General features: G+C 52.6%; 1 protein-coding gene across 2 annotated transcripts; it reads right to left on the reverse strand.

Annotated features, from left to right (window-relative positions):
• On the reverse strand, window positions 1-27094 carry LOC124231160 (uncharacterized). 2 transcript variants are annotated; one of them, XM_046647906.1, is made up of 13 exons: window positions 26882-27094; window positions 19471-19811; window positions 13211-13772; window positions 12573-12696; window positions 10737-10829; window positions 9666-9766; window positions 7833-7925; window positions 7000-7132; window positions 5163-5276; window positions 4560-4715; window positions 4356-4471; window positions 3676-3762; window positions 1-1296 (listed from the first exon to the last, which is right to left on the reverse strand). In XM_046647906.1, the coding sequence occupies exons 2-13, from the start codon at window positions 19667-19669 to the stop codon at window positions 1248-1250; spliced, it is 1827 nt and encodes a 608-aa protein (XP_046503862.1). In that variant the 5' UTR covers window positions 19670-19811; window positions 26882-27094; the 3' UTR covers window positions 1-1247. The 2 variants fall into 2 exon arrangements, with proteins under 2 accessions (XP_046503862.1, XP_046503863.1); XM_046647907.1 differs by lacking the exon at window positions 26882-27094 and adding an exon at window positions 24829-24953.

Raw genomic sequence — 27094 nt, forward strand, 5'->3', positions numbered from 1 at the left:
AAGAAGAAACACAAATGGCCCCTCAGGGAACAGGAAAAGATGCTCAACATCATTAGCCATCAGAGAAGTGCAAACCAAAATCACGATGAGATGCCATTTCATACCCACTATGATGGCTATCATGCAAAAGTTAGATAATGAAAAGTGTTGATGAGGATGTAGAGAAATTGAAACCCTCATATATTACTGGTGAGAATGTAAAATGGTACAACCATTTTGGAAAAATAGTCTAGTTCTCAGAGAGTTAAACATGGAGTTCCATTTGATCCAGCAATTCCATGCCTAAGTAGAACACAGGAGGACTGAAAACACAGGGCCACACGCAAATTTGCACACAAAAGTTCACAGCAGCATTATTCATAATAGCCCCAAAGTGGAAACAACTCAAATGTCTGTCAGTGGATGAATGGATAAACAAAGCATGGACTATCCATATAGTGGAATACTGTTCAGCTCTAAAAAGGAATAAAATACTGATACATGTCACGATATCGACGAACCATGAAACATGATGCTAAGTGAAAGAAGCAAATCACAAAAGACCACATATTACACAATTCAGTTAGAAAAAATGCCCAGAAGAGGCACATCTATACAAACAGAAAGTAGAGTAGCAGTTGCTTAGGGCTGGGGGGAGGGCGGGGAAGAGGGATTGGGGTTAATAGCTGACGGGTACGGGGTCTCTTTCTAGGGTAATGAAAATGTTCTAGAATTTATTGTGGTGTGGCTGCACGAGTCTGCGAATATACCAAAAGCCATCAAATGGTGCATTAAAGTTAAGTGAGTGACTTGCGTGGTGTGTAACCTGTATCTCAATAAAGTTGTTACATGCACAAGAAAGGCACACGATGCAGCCAGGATGGGGAGGAACTTCCTTTGGGCTCTAGCTTTCTTCTTAGCCCCTCTCGTCCTCACTCTCCCTCCAGGGTGTCTTCCTTCCCACCACGTTCCAAGCCAGGAGTGTCTTAATCTGTCCTTGGCCATCCCTGTTGCCCTCCCGTTCTTCTGGGTTGATCACTGACTGTGCCGGCCTTTCATCGCCCGGTGTCTGTGATAGCTGCAGTCAGTTCTCAGAGTTCTTTCTGATTGAAGAATCCAGAATTGAGAAGGATCGGCTTCCTTCTAGATATCAGGCTGCCATTTGTGAAGTGGCCATCCAGTGGCCAGGGGCGCCCAGATCCTTAGCTTTAGCTGGGTACCGGGGCCACATAACTCCCACAGCCCCAAGAACAAGCAGATTCCTGAAACTAGAGCTCACATCCACGTCTGCTAGGGCAGCAACGGTGCCAGCAGGCCCTGTGGAGACAAAGACAAACACGGCGGGCCCTCTGCCATCGAGACACTTGCTGAGGAGTAGACAAGCCAGCCCTTGGCTGAAGGAAGACTGTGCTGAGTGTCTCAGAGAAAAGGAAGTGGGCAGTGCAGATGGGGGTCTAGGAGCCAGGCCTTGAAGGAGGAGAATTTCAATAGGGAAGGGCATTCCAGGTAGGTGGAACAGAACATGCAATGACGTACAGACAACATGTGTGAACCATATGAATTAATCATTTTTATGGGGAAAAAAACTGATCAAATATCAGCAATTTCATATAAGTCAATCTAAGCAGGCACACAGGGAGATGAGCCCAGTGCAGCTAGACCAGTGGTTCTCAAAGTGTGTTCCATGGAATCCTAGGGTCCTGAGATCTTGCAGGGGATCTGTGAGGTCAAAACTCTTAATACTAAAGCATTACTTGCCCTTTTCACTGGGCTGACATTTATACTGACATGACACTGGTGCAAAGCCATGATGGACAGAGCTGCTGGAACCTCAGCTCAAATCAAGGCAGTGGCACCAAGCTCTACCCGTGGTCATTGTCACTTTACTACCATGAGCGCACGGAAAACCCAGCGTACTGAGAAAGCACTAAAAATAGTTAATTCTATTAAATCTCCACCCTTGAGTAAGTACACATCTCTTTAATATTCTGTGTGATGAAATGCAAAGAGGGAAGGAGAGCAGCTGCCCTGAGGAAGAGCACCCGTGCGGCCAGGTGTCTGAGTTCCCAGCTGAATCAGCCGCCTGTTTGAGGGAGTACCACTTTTACCTAAAAGAACGACTAATGGACAGACTACGCCTATTCAGGCTGCAGTTGTGGACAAGCATCTCCCTGAAAATGAGTGATGTGAGCTGGCCACTTGAAGGTAAACAGCTGACAGCATTTGTTGCCGATGAAAAACTTGAGCTCTCAGCAAAAATGAGGATTTTGGAAAACGTGTGTCTGCTACTGTCAGCCTGAGGTAAAGACATTCCTGATGAGATTGATGGCGATGTTAACAAAGGTGCTTTTTGGATGACATGTAATCAAATATGTCAACATCTAGAAGATATGCATCACCCCATGACCCAGTATTTGCCAGGTGACAAACACCCCATATAAAAAATCTCCCCCGGGTCAAAGAGCCACTCAAAGTACGAGCTGGACCGGTGGGTTTCACTGCAACAGAGGATGCACATTTCATAAAATTCGTCAAGATGGTTTCAGAATCCATATGCTAAGTAATCTTTAATAAACTCCCACCTGTCCAGTTTTGGGGTGGTTTCAAAGGAGAATATCCACAATTACCTTAAAAAGGCATTAAAATACCCTCCCTTTTCCAGCAGTGTGTCTCTGAGAGGCTGGACGTTCCTTACACACTGCAGCCAACACTGCTCGAATGCAGAGGCCGAGATGAGAACCTACCTGTCTACCGTCTCCTAGTCAGCCAGACAAAGAGCTGGCAAAACTGTAAACCGGTGACACTCATTTCACTGAGTTTGTTGTTACTGTTTCAAAAAATTCTCATTTTTCGTTTAAAAATCATTATTAATGTTAACACATTATGAGTTTATCATTATTTTAAAAGAAATATTTCTAAATGAATATTATTTTTATATAAATACTAATTTGTTTTCAAATCTATTCATATATAAATAATATAGATTATCATTTACTTTGTTTATGATTTAATTAACACCAATATTTTTCCTTTAATTGCGATCTTTTTTTTTTAATTGCAGTAACGTTGGATTATAACATTATATAACTTTCAGGTATACACTGTAATATATTTTGCATTCTGTGTAGATTACATCATGTCCACCAGCCAAAATTAATTATAATCCATCACCACACCTGTGTACCTAGTCACCCCTTTTGCCCTCCCCCTCCCCCCTTTCCCTATGGTAACCAACAATCCAAGCTCTGTTGCTATGTGTTTGTCATCGTTTTTATCTTCTACTTATGAGTGAGATCATATGGTATTTTAGTGATTTACTATTATTTTTAATGAATAAATACGGTAAATGAACTAACAAATATTTCTCAGCTTTAATTTCTAATACAGTAATCACCAATAAACATCAGCGCGTAAACTCCAGTTGTATGATTGCTCAGCTTTGCTTCTATAATTGTTGGGAGTAAAGGGGTCCTGAGACCACAGTGTTTGAGAACCACCGGCCTAGAGCATTAGGTGCTGGCCCCAGGCTGGCAATGCAGGGTCCACTTAAAGCAACTGACCCACACTCCTGCTGTGCCCCTTAGCCTGGCTCCCTCTGCATCCCCCAAGATCCTGCCCCGGCCACCCCACCCAGGGCTGGACTCTACCCTACCACCTCCCCTGGAGATGCACCCTGGAGCCTCGCACCCTAGTCACCTTAAGTTCTGGAGAAGTCTGCAGCAGAATGAGGAGCGTCCCCTGATCGCAGTCTCCTCCTCCACAGCCGTGGATCTGCCCTGTCTGCTGGGGAGGGAGGAGAGAGCTTCTGTGCACCTGTGAGCCCCGGGTCTGTGAAGCTGTGAGCACCTAGTGTGTCCACCTGTGAGTCTGGGTTTGCATACCTGTGAGCTCCTGGTCTGTACACCCATGAGCATGTATGAATGAACTCGAGGCAGCGTCTTCCTGGGAGGCTGGAACACTAGGGGGTTCTCCAAGTCCTGACCCACCCTTCCCCCACGAGGACCCCTAGACAGTGCCTACCAGGGAGCCCTGGGAAGTGTGGGAAGGGGTCAGGACAGGAGCACTCTGAGGGTCCTGCTCAGTCACGTTTATCAGCAGGGGGAAGCCCTCCCTTACAACCCCCAGATGGTCCTGCACTGTCCACTACCCTGCTGGGGACTTTGGGTGAGTCCTTGCTCCTCTCTGGCCTCGGTTTCCCTATCTAGGAATGGAGGGCACTGAGCCATGTGACTCCAGCCAATGGTTCCCAGTCCCTGGCAGTGACTGACCCACCATACTTGGGGACCCATACCCTCTAAGCAATGCTGCCCCACCCTGGCTCCTGGCAGGCTCACCCCTCGCCCTTCCTACCCCTTGCCCCCCATTCTGTCTCGTACCTCAGATAACCAGGGAAACTGTCACTGAAGGAGGCCAGCCACTGATCCACAGTCTGTCTGTCTCTGCTCTCACTGAGCTGGAGGATGTACTCCTGTAGATCGTCCAAAGCTGGGCCCTGCAGGGAGCAGGGTGAGAGAAGAGACCTGGAAAGGGAGGTCAGAGGCCCCCACCCCCCACGCCCACCCAAGGGGTCTGTGGCTCACCCTGTGCTCCCTAAAGGTGGTGCCCAGCTTCCAGATGTCCGTTTCCACCTGAGCACGGAGGTGCCCCGAAGTCCTGGGCACAAGCCTCCTGAGATAAGCAGCCAGGGCCTGGACGTACTCCCCAAAGACCACCATATTCAGACTCCTCACAAGGCTCTATGCCCCCAAAAGACAAAAAGATGGGAAGACCCAAGTGAAAGCAGTCCCAGGGCACAGTCCAGCTGGCCTTGGTTGTACACCCTCAGGGACAGGGGGCGGCAGGGTGTTACAAATCCCCCCCATCACGGGTCTGTCCGGGCCTGTCCCCCCCACCCCACAGATCGAACCCCTAACCACTTGGCTTTTCAGAGGTTGCCTGCCTCAGCTTCTTGGGGTGACCTTCAGCAAGTCACATCACCTCCCTGAGCCGGCCTCCACCTTGGGAGACCAAGGGCTGGCCAGGGTGACACGAGGGCCATCCAGCCCAGCCCGTCTTGGGCCCTGGGCCTCCGTGTTGGCAAGGGTTCCCACACCCCTTTGACACCTAGCCCACATTGGGGAGGGTCAGGATCCCAGTGGCCATGCAGAGCTGATCCCCAGGGTGCCCCCCCCTCCCCCCACTACCTCGTATGTGGGAGTAGGGTGCATGTTGTGGCAGTGCTCCAGGCTCTGCCACAGGGACCGCAGAGATTGGACCAGATCCTTGTTCTTCTCTCCGAAGTGACAACTCAGCAGACTCTGAGGACAGGAGGGTCGGATGTCACCGCAGCCCGAGGCGCCCAGGCTGGCTATAATTTCTCCGGCCCTCATCCTTTCCCCCTCCAGCTCTGTGACACCCACCTTTCTCTGCTGGACCCACAGTCCTGGACCAGAAGGGCCCACACCGAGGGAGCCAGAGGTTTGCCCACTTTCTGCCCCAAAACTCTGTCCACCCTTCTCCTGCCAACTCCTGGGAGGGCCCCAGGTTCAAACAGCAGCCCTGGACTCGAGCTTCTCTCAGAGCCCTCCCGAGTCCTCCCGAGTCCCTCCCCTCTCTCCGTGACCACCGAGGCATGGCAGGAGCCCCGGACGATGCTTGCTCCCCTCAGAGCTAAGCTCCAGAGACATGGGGTGGCGAGAACCACAGCTGCTCCACCCACATGCAGCCCCAGTCTGCTCAGTTCTCAGTGGATGCCAAAGGTGGGTGGGTGGGAGAGGCAAAACCAGCCTGCTGAGTGTCTACTCAGGGGACCTGAACAAGTCCCATTCCCACTATGACCCTCAGGGCCCAATCTGTGTGATGCAGCCTTGTCAGCATCATCTAGGAAATGTGAAGCCAAGTCCATGATTGGCCGTGGCTGCTGGGACCTCTGGGTGGAGAAGGAGCCTGGGCCTCCATCTGGGCCCTGAGAAGAATGTTGGGATTGATGGGCAATGTGTGCCACACCTCAGCGTGAGGCAAGGGCAGTGTGCGTGCTGTGCTTTTCTTGTCCCTAGAGGAGATGAACTCTCTAGGTCTCTCCACCTCTGGGTCTTCCCATGCCACCCTGAGCCAGGTGCTCAGATCTCTGTAGAAAATTCAGTGGCAGCTGCCTCAGAAGCTGGTCCCCACAGTGGAAAATGGATCCTTGGACAAAGCTGCAGCAATGCAGACCCACCCTCACCAGCACCTCCCATCTTCCCAGCCAGGAGGCCCCTGTGAAGAGAGGGCCAGTGTGGGCCTTGCCCTCAGCCAGAAGTTGAATGGATCCCGGGAGGCCTCAAACCCTGAATTTGAATGGGAAACTCACCTGTGGTTCCCATATCCTGGGGGACCCCTTGCCCTCTCAGGGCTTCATCTCCAGGGTCAGGCCCCAGGCATCCACGGGGAGCCCTGAATCCTGGGCAAGGCCCTGCCTTGAAGGCAGCCACAGCTCAGGGGAAGGCAAAGATGAACGGGCATGGAGGCCCTGGGAACTCAGTGCAGGGGGCTTCGCCTGCCTAGGGATGCCCGTGGCTCAGAGCTGGGATCAGGGGGAGGGGGAACGGAGTCGGGCCTGGAGGAGCGAGTGCCAGGCCTCAGCTGGCCTGGCAGAATGAATGATTTCACAGGAAGAGAGAAGAAGGAGCAGGTCTGGCTGAGGTGACAGAGGGACACAAATGTGGACCCTGCCCAGGGAGGTGCCCTCGGTGAGGATGGAGCCAGGCCTCATGAGGGGCTGCAGGCCCACCCCAGCCCTCTCCCCCAGACAGGGCCCCTCCCTCGGGCCAGACAGAAAGCTGACCCTGTCCTTCTCCTGCTCCACACACAGGACTCAGGGCTGGGGAGGGCAGGAGGACTGACAGAGACATCTCCAACCAGGTTCCATCGCTGGCACTTTGCCATGTCCTGTCCCAGTAAAGGCTCTGTTGGGCTGGACGGAAGCCAGGGAGACAGGCCTCCTGCCCAGCTTCTCTGGGAGCAGAAATGACCCCAGGCCAGGGCTGGGGTGCGGGACATCACCTGGCACAGGGCTCTGACTCGAGGCAGGAGGTGGTCCCGGCCATGGTCCTCAATGACTTTGATGGCACCTTGCACAGCTGGGTCCAAGCGTGCCCAGGGAACGTGCGCCCTGCTCAGCCACCACCATGTCTTCCTGTCAGGGGCAATAGAAGGGGCCCATGTGGCCTGGTCAGGAGCACTGTGGGCCCAGCCACAGCCCCAACGCTGCACGCCCTCCCATGCTGGTGCCCCTCCATGTTGCCTCCCAGAGAAAAGACGGGAAACAGATGCTCATTTGTGTTGTTGTTGTCTATTTCATCCCCACTCTTTTTCCTAAATTTTATTTTTTGAGGACGATTAGCCCTGAGCTAATATCCACCTCCAATCCTCTTTTTTGCTGAGGAAGACTGGCCCAGAGCTAACATCCATGCCCATCTTCCTCTATATGTGGGACGCCTGCCACAGCATGGCACAATCATCGGTGCGTAGGTCTACGCCCAGGATCCAAACTGGTGAACCCATGGTCTCCGAAGCGGAGCGCGTGAACTTAACTCCTACAACACCAGGCCAGCCCCACTAAATGTATTTATTTATGGAATAAGCGTGACATCCATGTGGTTAAAATACAAAAGGAAAACTTCCCCTCCCCAGAAGCAGCCAGTGTTATTGGCACCTGGCCTTTCCTGAACCCAATCCTGCAATTCCGTACATACATGTGTGTGTAGGGTAGGTTCTTCCCCCTTTTCTCACAGATGGCAGCAAATCAATGGTCCACATGATTGGCCCACAGGGTCCAAAGCCTGGCTGCCTAGCCCACCAGCTCAGCTGGCCCCCTGCCCAAGCCTGGGACATACCTGAGGATGCAGCAGTTTTCCAGCACATGCAGCTCGGGAAAGGTGTGGTCACTGGCGTTCTGCTGGATGAAGACTTCAGCCTTATCCTTGTAGCTGCGGTGTGAAGAAGATGCTGGCCCCTCCCACCAGGCACAGCCCCCCAGGTCAGCCCCACCCAGCCAGGCCCTCAAAACTCTCCCTTCTCATCTCAACTGCTGCTTCTCTCATAGAATCACAAATGTGGGTGATGATAACCGTGATGGAGACTATGCAGCGAGGATTTACTCGCGCTGGCTCTGTGCCAGGTGCTGCAGCCAGATGCTTCCTGAGGATCTTTTCATTGAACGCTCTCCACAACCTTTTGGGGTAAATGCTTCCAGAAAAGGATGGGAGCAGGGTTTCCCAGTGGTCTGGAATCACAGCTAACCCTGCATTCTAGAGGCCCAGCCTTCCTGGCTGGTGAAGGAAAAGGTCAGGAAGAAGGCAGCGCTCCCAGAGCCGGGCTGGCCCCCTGGGAGAGTCTGAGTAAGGCCTGGGAGTGCACACAAGAAGGGGAGGTAGCCCCATGCCCACCTGGGCCATCACCTCTGGCCTCCCTTCCCCAGGCAGAGAGTGAAGAAAGGTGGCAGAGAGCGTACACACTCCCTGCTCCCTAAAGGCAAGGAAGAAGAGGTGCCCTTGAGCGTCTAGTCCCAAGAATGCGGATCAGGGTCTCAAACTGGCCACTGAGCAGATTTTCTGAAACGTTGAAAACCCGGCTGACTTCACCTAAAAATCCACTTCTCTGGCCTCTCTTGAGTAACCCACCTGGTGTCAGCACCTTTGGAGACCCCATCCCAGGTGAACACAGCCATCTGAAGACCCCAGACACAGGAGCCTCCTGACGCAGCCTCACACAGCACTTTGTCCGAAACTAGCTTCTTAATAATTCCCCACAGCCCCAAGGACTCCACAGCACCTCCTCTCACCCAAGCCCATTAAGACAGAGGCAGAGTCCCCACCTAACCCTGCGGCTGGGACAGAGCTGGGTGAGCAGCTCAGGGATTTGACAGCAAGTCCTGCTGTGAAAACCAGAGGGAGGAGAGGGGGCGCTGGCCCCGGCTGCTTGTTTAAGGGAGCACCAAGAAGTTGAGTGACTGAGATAAATAGTAATTTACTGCGATTTATTTTTTTTCCCATGGAGGAAGATTGACCCTGAGCTAACATCTGTGCCAATCTTTCTCTATTTTGTATATGGACTGCCACCACAGCATGGTTGACGAGTGGTGTAGGTCTGCGCCCAGGATCCAAACCCGCAAACCTGGGCCACCAAAGCGGAGTGTGCAGAACTTTAACCACTTGGCCACAGGCCGGCCCCTACTGCAATATTTTTAAACCTTGAAATCTGTGCCAAAAAGTCCATGATGAACAAAACACCAAGTTTTAAATCAGGACAGGATCTGACGCAGCACTTTCACGATGCTCCTCCCTGGTTCCCCCAATCCCAGCCCTGCTGTCCAGTACAGGAGCCCCGCGCCCCATGTGCTGTTCAAATGTTGAATAATTAAAATTAAATAAAATCTAAACTTCAGTTCTTCCGTGGAACTAGCTCAACAGCCACCCAGATCTGGTCCCTCCATGTTGGACGGTGCTGACATGGGACATTTCCATCCCCTGCCTCCAGAGCCAGGGCACGAGGTGGAGCAGGCACGACTTGGGGGACCTGAAGCCAATCCCGCCCCCTTCCCTGCATCGGGAACTGGTCAAGGCGTGGTGGCCAGCGGCTGGTGGGCTTAGTTAGCTCTCTGACTTGAGTTAGGTAGACCCAGCCGTGCATGCTCCCCTGCTCTGAGCAGGGGCCACCTTTTCACTTACCTTTCCAGAAACTTTGAAAATGTTTCCAGAACCATGGCTTGAACCCGTCTGGTGACGGATGGCCCAATGTGTCGGACTGCATCTACAGCTTCTTTCAGTAGCTGTCAGTCAAAACAAACAGGCTTTCAGGGAGTCCCAGGGCTGACCACATAGCCAGTGGACGCTGGGAGGATGTGGTCCTCCCCAATTTTGTACCTGTGCCCCACCCCTTGCCCCCCTGCCATGTCTGCCTACTGCAGATGCCACGCCTTCCACCAGGCCCATGACCCAACACATCTCGGCAGGTCTCTCTCCCTCACACCCCTCACTGTGTCCTGCAATCAGCCAACCTGAACAGCATTCTCACCCACGTGCTAGGCTTCACCTGTTTGGCCCGGAGGCTGCCCCAACCCCACCTGAGTGCCAGCTCCCCACCCAACACTCTGCACAGGGCATCTTGGCATAAAGGTATTGAGGATGCCTAAGGTCCCCCCCATCTCCTTTTCTCCCTCCAACCCTGAGCAGTCAAGAGAAGCATCAGAAACCCCCAAACCCAGATCCTCTAAAAAAGGCCACCCCCCACAACACACACACACACACACATGCTGGTGGCCTGTCTTCCTGCCGGGCCAAATATCCGTCACCCCCATGGGCCACATGACCGTCTCCTTGAGGCTCAGTGCCCACCTTGCTAGAGTCCCGCCCACTGCAGGCACCCATCTCTATGTAGGTCCTAACTGAGGCCCAGCAGTCAGGTTCATAAGCTGAGAGCTTCCAGGAAGAGGCCTCTCCCCAAAAGATACACCCTGCATCCCAGCACTGGGACCCCACCATCACAAGCCAGGTTTCCAAGTTGAGTGCTCTCTGCTCCCCACTTCTCTGCTTGATGCCCTCAGACACCACACATGTACCCCAATGCTGTCATTGCTCTAATGCCCCAGAGCCCCAATCTCCACCCTGCTCTGTCCCCTCCTGGCTGCACCCTGCCCCTGACCACCCATCAGTCACATTGCCCCTCCCCAATGAACCCGGCCCTCAGGAAGGGCCCAGGACCCCTTGTGGTGAGTTTGAAAGGGGCCACCTGGCATTTACCTGGTAGATTTCAAGGAACACTGAGGAGGCAGACTCGGTCCACTTTTTCTGATCACAGATCAGAACATTTTCTAGACACTTTTTCAACTCCTCCTGCCCAGAACACAATAAAAACAACTTTTATCCCAAGAATCTGCTCCAAAGCACAGCCAGATCCTGCCCCTCTACAGCTGTGGCTGATGCTGCCAACTGAGGACAGGAGTGGGGGTAACAACTGGCGACGGCCTGGAGCCCCCACCAACCCACAGCCTGAAATCCGTCCGGGAGGTTCTCAGTTTCCTGAGCAGTCCTCTTCTTTCGTGGCCCCCATCCCTCTGTCCCTCAGGGCTGGTCTGTGAAGCACCTTTGAGATACTCCCTCTCTTTCATTCCTGGCAAGACAGCTGCTTCCCACTGTAACCCAGTCACTGGATCGGAGATGATGAACGTCTACCTCTCCTTGGGAACCATGGCCCTCACAGCAGCCGTGAGCTGGCAGAGGTGCCCGGAGACCTACAGTCTGAGGGGTGCACGGGCTGCGGACTGCTAGGACAGGACCTGGGCCAAGCGCCTGGGGTTTACCGAGGGCTGTGGGAACAGGGCTGGGCCAGGGAGGCCAGGGCACTGGAGCCTAGCTTCTGGCCAAAACCCAAAGTGTGACCCCTCGGGCCCACCCACAGGCAATGACAAAGGCTTTCCCTGGCAGGCTCATGGGGAAGCCACCCTCCCCACATGGGGCCCGGGGCCCAGCTAGTGCACTGCAGTCTCAGAGAGAGCTGCCAGCAAGGACTCGGCCGTGTCTCCCATGCATGTCTCTGTTCCTAACCCAGGCACCTCCATCTGGAGGCCTGCTTATGGGGGCCCCTGGCCAAGCACTCAGTACTTTTCCACTCCTAGCCTTCCCTCCCCCATGCACCTGATCCTCACCAGGCAGCGGTCCTAGGGGGGTGCAACAGGGGAGCGGGTGCCTGCTGGTAGCACCTCAGTAAGACGCGAAAGTCTGCACTGTTACTTCGTTCTGGCTGCTTGTCTGAATTGACCACTTGGACACCCCACAGCTAAGACCAGCTCCTGGTAGTCAGAGTGTGGAAGAGCAGAGAGTGATAAGCCCTGTCTCCTTTAACTCAGCCCAGATTATGACTTTGAAGACTCAGGGGGAGCCATGAAGGACCAGGAGGCCACAGACCCAAGTGCTTCAAGGAGACAGAGCCCTGAGTCTGGCCATCCTGTCTTGTTAGCCCCTGAGGAAGAGGCTGGAGGCATTTATATACCAGTTCCTGGACAATTCCAGTTAAATCTACACCTATTCTTTATCTCACTGTCACAAAGCTTAGTTTCTAAGCTAAGAAGGGCAGAGAGCTTCCCCAAACCCGAAAAGCTTTTTCCACTAGTCCCCATGACCATTGACACATCTGTGACCTGAGACCAGAAATCCTTGTTATAGGAAACCACGTTGGTTGAAACTGATAACAGTAGAAAACTGTGATGTCCCCTTAAGTCCTGTGTTTGCCATGGATGAACTGTGTGTGCCCACCTGGGGACAACCAGCTCTCCATCCAAGGCTCACCAGTCTGCCATGTCACTCACTGGTGCATACAGAGCCAGACGCATACTGGTCAGGGCAGCATTGCATGCTGTCCGTGAAAGCCTCGTGCCCCGGCCCACAGCACACTGTTATCTCCCACACGTGACAGTGGTCAAAGGCCAGAATCAGCACCCTGCCCCCACTCCTGGGGGTGGACGTGGGATCTGGCTCAAGCCCACCACCCATGGCCCACTCTGGCCCCTCCCCTACCTACTGTCCCCCAGAAGCAGGACAAGGACACCTTGGCGGCAGATGCCCCTGGAAGCCATTTACCTGGATCAGCCCCACCAGCTTCTCCTGCATTTGGAACATCCAGGTAATGAACATCATTGAGTCCAAGAGGTTCCCGGCCATGGACTTCTGGGAGGTGGGACCTACTCTCTGAAGCATCTCCCTGCTGAATTTGGAGGAGCCATGAGTGCACAAGGCTGAGCGTGGCTGGTGGGGGGGGGGGGGGGGGGGGGGGGGGGGGCTGGGGTAGAGAGGACAGCTCAGAGCTAAGGACAGTGGACTCCAGGCTGGCAGTGCTGGTCCTGTGACTGGAGAAGGCAGCTGGGGTTGACAAGAGGGAGCAAAAGACTCTACTGGGGTAGACAAGCCTCAGGGGTCACACACAAGCATGGGCCATGAGCTCCCCATACACATGCATGGACACAACCTAACATGCACACTGACACACACTACCACACCCATACACACACTACACAAAGAACACACTGACGCACACACACTACCACACACGAATGTGCACACACTGTCCCCACGGCCGCTGAGTCTGGCCTTCCCTCATGACACTCCCGCCTGGGCAATCCTTCCAAAGGCCTCTGTGTTGACCTCAGCCCTGGGCCTGAGGGCCCTCACCACCAGGCACTGGCCTCGTCCAGGACCCCAAAGTCCTCAGGAGGACTCACCCCAGCTGCCCAAACAAGGTCGTCTTGCCCCAGTTGTACAGCTCAAAGTAGGCTTCCCTGTCGTGACTGTAGGAGGAAGGGAGCTCGGAGAGGCGGCTGAGGAGGACCTCCTGGAAACACGTCCTGTAGATTTCCCAGAGGGGGTCCCCCATCCGGGCTGCCCTCTGGGACCCTAGGCTGTGTCCCACAGCTTTGTCCAGTTCCTTCAGGTACGGGCGCAGCTGGGTGCTTGGCTTCATAGTGGGCAATTGGTCCTCAGCATCTGTTCTCAGGAGCCTCTCCAGATGACTTCCCCAGAAAGCAACTCCACCATCCTCGAGGGCGCTGGCCTCCCAGCTCTGGGGGTTGTCCTCCACCCACTCCACAGTGGCCACCACTGCCTGGAGCTTTAGCTCCAGCTTCTGGCTGTACCCAATGCCTCCCAGAGCCTCCTTGATGACCTGCCACATGCTGTCAGCCACATCCTTGTACTGGAGACCACAGTCCTGCCCTTCCTGTGACAACTCCGAGATGCTCTGGCAGGCTTCCAGGAACTGCCCATTCTGTACCAACTTTTGGAAGTCTGGAAGAAAGGAGCCCAGAAATGATGACTCAGAGAGGCCTTGGAAACACGGAAATCAGGTGAGGTGGGAGAGGGGCACCTGCCCAAGGGGATTCCTCAGTGTAATTCTCACTCGCATGAGGGTGGGTTTGGGCCAAGCTGTATTGAACTCACCCATCAGGGGAACCAGCAAGAGGCCAAGGCGGCCAGTTTGAAGAAGCTTTGGGAACAGGGGTCTATGTAGCCAGTCAGATCGGAAGGCCACAGATTTCTTACTATGGTTGCAGGAGACTGGTAGGCTTTGCACTGTGTCACCTTCAGAGCAGAAAATCACAACACTCAGAGCTTTCTTCTGGTGAGCCTCTGAGCTCCCAGGCTATTCATGATCTGAGCCTTTATCAGCTGTGGGTTGTTAACCCAACATTCTGAGATAACAAAGCTATGTCCCCCACCAGAGGTCCAGAGAACAGAGGGTTCATTCAAGCCCAGATTGGAATTTGCATTTCTGGCATGTTCCCAGGTGGTGCTGATGGTGCTGGTCCCCGGACCACACTTGGGTAACCACTCCTCTATCTGGGTATCAAAGGGCAATCCATATTCCACCTCCATCCACATTTGGGATCAACTAGATAGACAGGTAGAGAGAAAGAGAGAAAGCAATCTTCCATAGAACCATCCTGGGAGGGGCCTGATCTACAGGAGGGTGGGGTGCAGGTGGGAGTTCAAGGCAATTCTTTCCCCCTCACACGGTGCCTGAGGCTTCCCAGTTTCTGCCCCTTCTGCAGACAAGGAGGCAGCCCAGGCCTGAGCAGTAGCTGGAGGCACAGCCTCCAAGATGGGGTGCCCAGGACTTCTCCCCGGAAGTTCAGAGGAAAAGGGCAACCTCACCCACATCGGTCAGTCCACACAGGGACAAGCGCCTGAGAGGGACCAGGGGACCGAAGGCAGAGGCCCCCTGCCAAGGCTGCTGCCCAGTCAGGGCCTTGGTTCTCCCCTGGACAGGGTGGTGGCCTCCTTGTGGTCCCCGTGTCTCCATTCTCACCTCTTCCCTCTATCCTGCTGCTGCCATGCCCATAAGCAGTGACCAGGCCACCTGTGGAGCTCTGTCCAGGGCCCTGCTTGAGGCCACCATGCCCTCCCCCTCCTGACCTGAACACATCATTTCTCCAGAGCCCCCAGCGCTACCTTGTGACCCTGGCCACCCCTCACTGTTCAGGGCAGGCACGTCACCCAAGCAAGGCCAGTCGAGGCTCCACCAGGACTCCCTGACATGGCCCAGAGGGTGGTGGCGTACTTGCCAGCACAAGAAGGCATCCTGGCCAGGGATGGTGGAAAGGGTCCCCAGGCCACCTGCACCCCTTCCTGCCCCTGTGCTGGGCTGTCCACCATCCTTGTATTTCATCAGTCCCCATTCTTGAAGCAAACATGACAGATGGGGGGCCCTTGTGAATTCTGGAGCTCTGGTGTTATTCTCTGTGCTTTTCCGAATGTTCTTAATTTCTCAGATATTTAAAAAGGAAGAAAGTTCATGTTGGGGGTTGAATAGTGTCTGTCCCCAACCCAGATTCACGTCTTTCCCAAAACTGCAAAATGTGACCTTATTTGGAAATAGGGTTGTTGCCGGTGTGATTAGTTAAGATGAAGTCCCACTGGAGTAAGGGGGGCCCTTTATCCAATAGGACCAGTGTCCTCACAAGAAGAGAAAACAGAGACACAGAGAGGAAATGAGGCCACGTGAGGAGGAGGCAGAGACTGGAGTGTGCATTCATAAGACAAAGGTTGCCAGCAGCAGCAGAAGCTGGAGGAGGCAGGAAGGACCTGCCCGTTGAGCCTCCAGAGGGAGCACGGCCCTGCCCACACCTGGATGTCGGACTTGGGCCTCCGGGACTGTGAGCAAACGAATGTCTGTGGTCTTAAGCCCCCTGCTTTGTGGCAATTTGTTACGGCAGCCACAGGACTCACCCAGCCCCTTCGGCTTGAGCTGGGCCAAGTTCAGACTCACCTTACCAAGTGCAGTTCTTCTACTGTCTGAAACGCTTCTCCTGTGCCCCACTCCCCGAGCCAAAGCCCTGGCCTCCTAGCTGGCCCTTTCTGTGCAACCTGTTCACCAGGTGAGTCTCAACACCCGAGACTGGGCCTCCCCGCCACCCTCAGCCCCTGACCCAGGATGTACCTGCAGCACTGGCTTTCCAAACTCGCTGGAGGCCTCACCTGGAGACTGTCCCCTTCCCACCCCACACCACCACACCACAACAGAGACATTCCCAGTTGTCTGTCTTCCTCCCCTAGGGACCTCTCCCCGGACCCTCTAACCCAGCGCAGGGCCTGCACACACACTTCCACCACCCTTAACACCAATCCCTGGGAGAGGGGGAGAGAGGGAAGTCACCTGGGCCTCGAGGGACCTGCAAGTCCTCACCAGAGGAGTATCCCTGATGGCAGCCCAGGAGAAGGGCTGGTGTGGGGCAGCCCTGATGGGAAGGGACGGTTGGGAACAGGCTGTCGGGACCGGGGAGTAGAGTCATGAGGCGCTAGAGCCAGCATCAGGGTGTGAGTGGGTAGACTGAGAGGGGCCTGTGATGGGGGCACGGGCTGGGAAGCCCTCAGACCTGAGGGGGAACAGCTGCCAGCCTGTGCAGTGTGGACGGGAGGGACCACCCCCTGTCCTGCCAGGGCCCCTCGGGGCTGCACCCTGAATGGGACCCTCGGGAGGGCAGAGGGGCTGAGAGACTGACTGCAGAAGCAGTCACCACCCAAAGGGCAATGGCCCAAGACCAAGGGCTCCATGGGCATCTGGATCTTTCCAGCATCTGGCAGGTTTCAAAAGCCTCAGCTTCTCATATTTAGGATCAGGGGCAGCAGCTCATGAGAGGTGGTGGTGGCCGTGTCGCTAATCAGCTCCCCGTGAGAAGCACAGAGATGCCAGGAACTGGGCTTGCAGCAAAACAAAACGGAGAGGTTTGGAATATGCTGGATGGAAAAGGATGACACCCCAGTTCAGGGAGAAGCGCTCGGGGGCTGGAGACACTCCTCTCCCTAAACGCCGTGGGCGTCAGGCAGAGTGGGGGTGGTCTGAGGATGCCCTAACTCAGCAGGCTGTGCCAGGCAGGGAGGGATCTGAAGGGGAGAGCTATGCTCTGGATCCCAAAGGAGTCTCAGCAAGACAACCCAGCCTGTAGCTGCAGGAGGAAGGCTCTAGAGAGCCTCAGAGCCAAAAGAGGAATTGGGGTTAGGGCGGGGGGTCCAAGGCACTTAGAACACTTAGACATCAGTTCTTATGGACTTTATGAAAAGGCATTTTTGAACTTAAACTTCTCCCTGGAAATTGCAAAATGGAAGGGGAGTTATATTCCAAGTTGTGTCTCAAAGGGCCTTTCCTTTGTCAAGGGCAAAGGCCTGCCCTCCCCTTGTCTATTCCTCCTTCCTGATAGCTGGAATGCATATGTGATGACAGGAGCTGGGCAGCCATCCTGGGCTATGAGGCAGGAGCCCCATGTAGAGGATGGCAGAGAAGTACAATAAAAAGGTCTGGGTCCCTGAGCACTGAGGAGCCCTGGACCACCTACCCAAGTCTTTCACAAGAGAAGCAAATTTAATCTTGCTTAAGCCACTCTTTTTTGGGGTCTGTCAGTGAAAGCAGCTGAATTTATACCATAGTAACACAAAGAATTATATTATTATGTACAAAGAATACTGTACAAAGAATAATATAAAGAATTATATCATAATACTACAAAGAGTGGAATACGGGATGGAAATTATTTTAAACCAAAGCAAGACGGCCTCCAACAGCATTTAACTATTTGGGGGGTGAAGATTCTCTATCCATCTCTAGTAGATAGATCCTTGTTGATAATAATTAATTAGATTAGCCTTGAAAATAGGAACTGTAGCTCCTGGAATCTCTGTGATGTTCCAGGCTCAGGGCCAGCCAGGCATCATTCCCCTTCCTTCTAGAGCTGCGCCATCCAGCACACCACCACGAGCCACATGTTGATATGAAGCGCTTGAAATGTCCAGATGGAGCTGTGCTGTCAGTGCGAAACACACCTCAGATTTCAAAGACTTAGTTGGGTTAAAAAGATGGAAAGTAAAATATCTTAATTTTAATATTGATTGAATGTTGAAACTTGTGGAAATGCTATTTTAGCTATCTTGGGCTAAATAAAACACATTACTAAAATTAATTTCTCCTATTTCTTTTTATATGTGTTAGTGTGACTATAAAAACCTTCACATTACCTGTGGCTCCTGCTCTGTTTGCACAGACAGCGCTGTTCTGGAGCACACTCACCCTCTACCTCTGACACTGTTTATCCCATGCCAATCTGGCTCTCTTCTGACTAGGTGTCATGATCCCCCTACCCAAAAATGACTGAGGCCCTTACAAGGTCCCTGAGGGACCCTGAGGGCTCCCAGACTTCGCGCAACCGTGGCTGCATTTCTAGGATTTGTCAGCAAGGACATGTGGGGAGGGGATCAGACATAGGGTGTCCACCACTGCTTCCACACATGCCCTGGCAACTGGGTGACGACAGACTGGCCTGCCCAGCACCTACGATGCCCCTGCAGACAGCTGCGGACAGCTGGACTACTCTGGACCAACCGACCATCTTCCCTGTATCACAGGCCAGCGACACGTGGGGCCAGCAACAGCCACCATGGGTAAGGAAGTGAAATGACCCTGGGAAAGTGATGGCCCTGGCAAGGATGTCCCATTGTCACCAGGCATGGGGCCAGCGAGGGTTTGGGAAACCCCTCAGAGATCCTATCACCTGTGAATCGACTGATAAACACTGTCCCTGTGTCAGTGACAGTGCCAGTCACCGCTCAGATGCCGGAGACATAAAGGCAGCTGATTACCCGCCATCCGCCCGTGACCCTGGGCTCCCACTGCATTCTGCAACTCCCCACTGACCTCATCTACAATCTGAAGTGTTTTCGCTTCAGGGAAACATTCTCCAGATTACAAACGCACCAGCTGCTCCCAGAAAACCCACCGGCTCCCACAACCCGTTAACAGACCAAGCCCTAACCAGCAGGGCAGCCCCGGCCCTGAGGCCCTTCAGTTCAGTGGGCTTCCCTGGACACAGACCCATGCTGGGCCCTGGGAACACAAATGTGGATCAGACACTGATCCCACACATAGCCCCAACCTCCAACCCAGACTCCTCTTCTCTCACTCCTGTGGCCCCAGAGCCTGGGGCACAACCTAGCACTCTGCTCTGGTTGCCAAAATTTGAACCTTGACTCCCTCGCTTGCTATGTGTCCCTGGGCAAGTGACTCAACCTCTCTGAGCCTCTGTTTCATCAGCTTTGACAGGAGTTCGCACGGTAATCCAGGGTGAGATGCATCTGACAAGCATGATGACTCTGGGTGGGTTCACTCCCTGCTGGTACTCTTCTTACTCCCCGCGTTGTGTCTCTGGGCCCCCATGGGCTCAGCCCCCCACCCCCCACCCCAGCCCCATCACAGCCCATAGCATGGGGAGTTGTCAACATACCAGCCTCCCTCACCACGTGGGGTCCTCAGGCTTGGGAAAGAAGGGTCTTATCACTCCACCTGGTCCCCTCCAGGCCCTCTTAGATCGACACCCACAAGGTGGCATGCAATAAATAATGAATTAATGACGGGATGAAAAAGTGATCACGGGAATGAATAAACAAAACCACAAATGGGGCAGAGACTTCCTGCAGACACAGAAGGGGAGGCTCGTACCTTTGGGAGTTTCTTTCTGATGAATAGCAGTGTCTGGTTTTCTTTTCCTGGGGACTTTCATAAGCCACCCACTGAATTTTGAAAAACGGTCTTTGGGCTGTTGAGGCTCACTGGGCAGAATTTCTTGGAGTTCATTTTCTTCTTCCTTCTGCCTTGATTTCTTCTTTCCCCAGCACACTGTTGTTTTGGGTCGATCCATCTCGCTGCCTCTGTGCCTTGCGGTGGCCAGGCCCCCAGTCACCCTCTCAAAGGCTTCTGAGTCACTGCACTTTGTGTTCGGTCTCCACCAACAGAAACAAGTAGAGGGAGCAGGCTGACTGCCAGAGAAACTTCCTCTGCAACTGAAAGTATGGAAATTAATGTTGTTGGAATTACCCAAATTTCACTAACCAGGGCTGCCCCTCCAAGCAAAGATGGGAGTGGCAGTTCTGTTATCCAGCCCACGAATGTTTCCCTGATGCCTTGGGTCAACCCCAGGACAGAGCAAAGGCCATGCAGTTGGGCATACCACGTGAAGCCGGTGATCACAGTGGACCACCACCACATTCCTACCCCACCACTGCTGTCAAAATGTGAGAATGCGCTCTTGTACAGGTTTTTAAAAATCTGTCACTAAAGAAGAAATTACTCATAGCTGTAATTGCTTTCTTTTTTAAAAAAATTGTGATAAATTTTACACAACATAAAATTTACTGTTTTAACCATTTTTAAGTGTATAATTCATTAGCACTAAGTAACACACATTGTTGTGCAATCACCACCACCGTCAACCCCAGAGCTCTTTCCATCTGGCAGAACTGAAACTGTACCCATCAACACTGACTCCCCACCCCCGAACCCCAGCCCCGGGCACCCACCATTCCTCTTCCTGTTTCTATGAACTGGAATACTCCCAGTGCCTCATACAAGTGGAATCATGCAGTATTTGTCCTTTTGTGTCTGGCTTATTTCATTTGGCAAATGTTCTTGTATAGTGACAAAAACCTACAGTTTTTTCCTCCCTGTGTAGGAAAAACCCAGCTCTTCCTCCAGTGTTCCTCCTCTGTGAGTCTCCTTTACTCTCACACAGAACACTTCACTTCTGACACTTCTAGTCACCAAATGTGGGGGAGGGGGGTTCCCCACATCAAGCAAGTCTCTGTAGCAACAGCTGGGTGTCCTACGATTTAACTCAATTCTGACACTATCTGCCCGGACACAGCATCAGATCCCACAGGTCAGGGCTCAGTTCCACAAGTCTGCCCCCACCACCCTCACTTTAGACACCAGTCACAAATCCAGGCTGTCACCTGTACCTCTTGTCAACTGGCTATAGATCGGAGGTCCCAACAACTCCCTCCTCAGGTTCAATTAACTTGCTAGTGTGACACGGAATTCATGGCAACACTTGCTTATATTTGCCGGTTTACCGACAGATGTGATAGAGGATACAGATGAACAGCCAGATGAGGGGATACGGAGGGCGAGGTATGAGGGAAGGGGCGTGGAGCTTCCATGCCCTCATGGGCGCAGCGCTCTCCCAGCACCTCCACCTGTTCACCAACCCAGAAGCTCTCAGAACCCTTTACTATTGGGACTTTGGGGAGGCTTCCTCAGGCAGGACGACCAATGGTTAACTCCACTTCCAGCCGCTCTCCCCTCTCTAGACAAGTTGCGGGGGTGGGAGGCCGGGTGCTGAAAATTCCAAGCTTCTAATCACCGCTTCGTCTTCCTGGTGACCAGCCCCCATCCAGGCGCCCACGCAGAGTCGCCTCATTACAACCAGAGGTGCTCCTAGCATTCTTGTCACTTAGGAATCTGCAACGGTTTCAGGAGCTCTCTGCTGGGAACCGGGAGCAGAGATCAATATATATATTTTCTTCTCTCTCATAGTCCTCAAGATTCATCCATGTTGTAGCACGTGGCAGAATATCTTTCCTTTTTTTAAAATATGAAAGAATGAGTTGACTTTTTTACCAATTCGTTTTTTCAAATTATCTCATTGTGGTAAAAAACACATAACACAAAATTTACCATCTTAACCACTTTCAAGTGTACAGTTCAGTGGCATCAAATACATTCACGTTGTTGTGCAATCACCACCCCCATCATCTCCAGAACTTTTTTCCTCTTCCCAAAGTGAAACTCTGTCCCCATAAACAATAACTCCCCATTCCTCCCTCCCCACAATCTGCCAACCACCTTCCTACTTTCTGTCTCTAGGAATTTGAGTATTCTATGGACGCCATATGAGTGGAATCCTACAGTCTTTCAGGTTTTGTGACTGGCTTATTTCACTCGGCATAATGTCCTCAAGGTTCACCCATGTTGTATCACGAGTCAGGATTTGCTTCCTTTTCAAGGCTGAATAATATTCCATTACATGGATTTACCACACTTTATTTATTCATTCACCCGTCGATGGACACTGGGGTCGCTGCCACACTTTGGCCACTGTGAATAAAGTTGCTATGAACCTGGGTGTGTGCACATCTCTTGAAGTTCTGCTTTCTGTTCTTAGCTGTGGCTCCTTCACTGACAATGCTGTTATCACTGCTGTGGCTTTCACAGCTTCCCTCAGCTTGGAAGCTCTCCCTGGCCCATGCCCGGGGGCTGGCATCCTCATGTTAGACAGGAGAAACTGAAGCACGATGTTGACACCAGCACAGACTTCCTGGGAGGCCTCAGGGATAGGGTGCCACCAGTAGCACTGCCCAAACTCTGGAGCAGATTCTGTTTGATGTGGTATGAGCAGGGATCCAGCATCATCTTTTTCCATGTGGACAAAGTGTGTTCGAGCTGGAGTTACGGAACAGCTCCTCCTCTGCGCTCTGACCTGACACGCCACCTCTTGTGCATGTGTCCAGCATTTAAACTTAGACCTGCCTCAACCCAGGCTCAGTCCTTAACCACTAACCCACACTGCCCCTGGGACACACTCAGGGCTCTCCTCCCTGGACCCCACGCCTCCTATGTGAGTTTCCGGCTGCTGTAACAAATTCCCACAAACTTAGAGGCCTAAACCACACAAATTTATTATCCTATGGTTCCAGAGCTCAGAGGTCTGACACGGGTCTCTCTGGGCTAAAGTCAAGGTGTCAGCGGGGCTGTGCTCCTTCTGGCAGGTCTGGGAGAGAACCCATTTCTTCTTTCCCATCTTCTAGATGCCTTCTGCACCCCTGCTCATGGCCCCCTTTCCAGTCGTCACATCCAGCAACAGCAGGCCTCGAAACACCTCCCTCTGACCTCCACTCTGCCTCCCTCATCCCTTGTTAAGGACCCTGTGCTGACATCAGGCCCACCGGGGAATCCAGGCTCAGCCCCCTATGTTAAGGTCGGATGGTCAGCAATCTTAATTCTGTCTGCGACCTTAACTCCCCTTTTCCTGGAACCTAGCGTAGTCATGGGTTCATGGCTTAGGACAAGGCTATTTTTAGGGGGACATTAGTCTGCCTATTGCATACCCCTTTACTACAGCCTTCTCTCTCTCTCCTCAACTCCACAGGATGACCTCTGGAACATTCGCCGTCTCCACACTCTCATTCATCCCTCCTCAACCGCTCCCCAACCCAGTCTGAAAGGTCTGGGTCTTCTTCGTCCCGGGCCCCATAGCACAATCCCATAGGCCTCATCCTTAGGCACTCAGGCCAACTCAGCATTCTAGAACATCCCTCTCTTTCTAGAACAGTGCCGAGGTTTCTCAGGACTGCTTGGGCTTATCTGTTTGTCCCTGTGTCCATTACTTTCTGCTCATGGAGACAGATACACGCACGTGTCTGCACGTCACTAAGAGACACACAGCTTAGAGAACACAACAAGTTCCCAGGGATTTTGGCATTGTCCTAAACATGTACAACGATATTCCTCCACATGTTGCAAAGTAGGGTTTCTGGTGAGTGCTGAGTGTTTTTCATGGATGATCTCCTTTCCTCTTCACGACAGCCCTATGAGGTAGGCACTAATTTACAGATGCAGAAACTGAGGCTGGGCGATGAGACAAGATGACTCGAGGTCCCACAGCTAGAAGGTGCTGGAACCAGGACACAAATCCCTACAGGCAGCCTCTGGTGCTGCTACTCCTAGGTAGAATGCTGGTGAGGGGCTCATTGACCCCATGTATCCTTTTTTCCTGATCCAAAGGCTTTTGGGCTATGGATACTAAAGCTTGCTGTATCCAGAATCCGGAGCCAACAAGATGCTCAGGCAGCCTGAAGGAAGTCCATGCAGGAGGAAGCTGGGCATACCTCGACTCCAGAGTTCCCCCAGCCACAGCACAGACAAGCAGGTGACCTCGAAAGCTGGAGAGCCTCAAGAGTCCCCCGTCTGGGCTGGGCTACACACAAGCATCGGCAGTGTTGATGAGGCCCTTGGAGGAGGGGGGGGTAGGGGAGTGGACGCACAACAAAAGCCCACCAGCTGGGCTGGGGCAACAAGAGAAGCCACCGTCCTTGACTGTCCCTGTCACAGCACGAGACCTGGTTCCCGCAAACACATAAACTCCGGGCTTAGGACACTCTGGGGGACAATGCCGACACAGGGCCCAGCAGGTGTGTCCGCCAGGCTAAAGAGAAGCCAGCTCACGGGGAATCCCCTGAGTGGTCTCATTTTCCCCAGGAAGGAAGGGGCTTAACTTTCAGTTTTGCTCGCTGACAGTAATTCTAGAGTTTCTCTGAAAGCACGTGGGTGATCTGTTATTTGGCTTCTGCACAAACACAGCTGTGGCAACCCGAGACAACACACACCCGTGTCCTCGCAGGGTTTGCAGCCTCTTAAAAAACTGCTCAGGGTCCTGGACACGCTGGACAGCTGCCCTCTGAGTGAACTGACCTCCTCTAGTTAAGAGCTGCGAGGTGGGTTACGCAGGCCCCTTTGTGACTCAAGCCCACCCTCAGACTCCCTGGGAGGAAAGGCAGGCTTCTTCCTGTGGCCTCTTTCACTTCCCTGCTGCTGGGCACCACCCCTTGCGGGGGGCAGGGGGTCTCTGGAGAGCCAGAGCCAAGCCACCTGCCTAGAGCATCAGAACTTCAACACGAGTGAACCCAACTAGTAGTCACTGCAAAAAATCCAGCTTGGCACTGACCACATGACTCCAGGGACTCCTACCCGAGCCCTCCCAGTTCTCTCCCTCAGCCCCTCATCCTGGAGGCTGCTAAGTCCTTTCCAATGAGGTTCACCAGATCAGATCAAAGTAATCCCTCTTTTTCCCACATCAGGTGGGTGGAACATAGAACACTCCTGACGTCCATCCAGTGGTTCCCATGCGTGGGAAAATAGCCCCTGCCACACTAGGGGAGAGGGCCAAGGGCCAATGTGGCAAAATCCATCAACATTTTAAATGGACGTACCCTCGAACCCAGCAATTCCACTATGAAAACTTACCCTTCCAATATCCTGACAAAAGGATGCAGATTTGCTCCAAGAAAAGGAGGATTACAGTGTCTTTATAAAAGCTGGATCCACATGCACTCTGAAATGCACCCAGAGGAAGCAATCTAATAAGTTCTTTACAGCAGCCAGTACAGCTGGAACTCCTACGGACACTGACAGCAATGAGATTTATCTCTGAGAAACACAACTCAGTGGAAACAGCCGACAACAGTGAGAGTGGCTTCTAGAGGCCACCTTTGTTCCTTGGCTCATGACCCACCTTCATCACCTTCAAAGCCAGCAGCGTCACATCTCATGACCCTGCTCTGTCGTTACCTCTCTCCCTCTGACCACACCTGGGAAAGCTTCTCTGCTTTTAAGGACTCGTGATCCGATTGGGCCACCTGTAACCACGTCTGCACTGTCCCTCCCACCACGTCAGGGAATATATTCACAGGTTCCAGGGACTACGGAGGGAATATTTCTGGGGTGCCATTATTGCGCCGACCACCATAACACTCTCTGAGGATTGCTCGTGACAGTGCATAGAGAGAGTCCCCATTCCTTTTTAGAGTCACACGGTCCTCCATTTTGAGGTGGACGATGGTTGACTCCACCATTCCCTCCAGTTGGAAAATAAATGGAACTTTGTCTTGAGTCCACTTTAAGGTAAGCTCAGTGGAATCCCAAACACATACTTGATATTTACCAGTTACTGATTGTATAGTTGGAATAAATATTTTTAGCAAATCGTAAATTATTCCATACCCACAGGGTAAGGGTTTTTAGGATAGAAAAGGCCTAAGTAGAGGCCAATCAAAAACAAGACCACATGCCCAAGGGAATCCTAGAGATCAGGGCTGCCATCAAAGACTGGAATCGACATCAATCTAACTCTGGACAGAGCTAACCCCGCCAGCCAGCCCCCAACCCCGCCACTCCTACCTCTTGATACAAAATCCTTCCTCCTACAAGCATATCAAAATCTGACCACTTTTCTCCATCCCACTGCCAGCCCCATCCAAGCGCCTTAACCACAGAGCTGGACCATGACAAGGGTGCCCCAAGGGCATCACCGGGCTCACTCTTGCTCCCTTCCTGGAGCAGACTGTTGTGTTCCAAGGCAAATCTGTGAGGTGTGGAGGCAGGGACCCCAGACTCAGGAGATGAGGAAGGGGAGATGAGATGGCTCTTCCCATGGCAAAACACGCACAAATATCTCAAGCGAGATCCCCTTCCAGCAATATTGACTAGTGTGGGCCACTAGTTATTCTAATAGAGAAATAGATAAGTAAAACACAATATTGACAAGCTTGGTTATTTGGTCACCTAAATTAGAAGGAAATCAAATAAGGAAAGGATTTTAACAGAAAATTAGTAAAGATTCAACTCATGAGATTTTTAAATTAAGACTAAAAACAACTTTATGCAACTCAACAATGAGTGAAACACACACACACGCACCCAGGCACATTCACACACACACGGAGGATTTATTAAACCAAGTAAATGACAAAACGAGAAATGACAATCTGATGTCAAAAGAAGTAGAAAATCTAAACATCAGACTTATTACCAGGTAACTCAGTACCCAATGTTCATGATGATGCTCCGGAATAATCAACAACAACAAGGTAAACTACATTTAGCAAGCTCCATTTTAAGTAGACCAAAGTTTCAGTAATTTAGAAGGATTTTCATCCAGCCTGGGGCTTTGATATTCCTGTCACCTGGGAAGAGCTCAGTTTCCGTTGGAAGGGCACTCCTCTGGCTCCTGTTCCTGGTTGTGATCAGTGAAGGGAAAGAAGAGAATAATACAAACACAGCAGGGAAAGGAGTGGGTGGGTGGAAAGGAAGCAGCACTCACAGAGGCACCTGAAGGACTGAGAAGGGAACACGATGAGATGAGGGGAGACTAGATTCAGAAAGGGGAGAAACAGAGTGGGGAGCGAGTAGCTGCCCACAGGAGGATCCTCCAGGCCCCAAGCACCAGAGAACACTGGGACATCCTCCCAGCTATTTGCCACTGCCCACAGCCCTTTGGCTCTGATGTAACCCTACTTACCTTTGACGAGTGTGGCCTCAGCTGCTCTCCCCTAGGGTTGATTGTCCTGGAGCCACACCTAGAGGCCGGAGCTGTTCTGGCTTGGCCAGGCCTGGAGTCCCTGGCAGGAATGGCACGCTCATCCCACACTCAACAGCCACACTTCACTGGACAGGTTCTAGAACACCTCACAGCTTCTTTACTCCCAGCCACAGAATGGGGCTGACAGGAGCA

Source organism: Equus quagga, chromosome 20 (assembly GCF_021613505.1).
Source record: "Equus quagga isolate Etosha38 chromosome 20, UCLA_HA_Equagga_1.0, whole genome shotgun sequence".
NCBI lineage: Eukaryota > Metazoa > Chordata > Mammalia > Perissodactyla > Equidae > Equus > Equus quagga.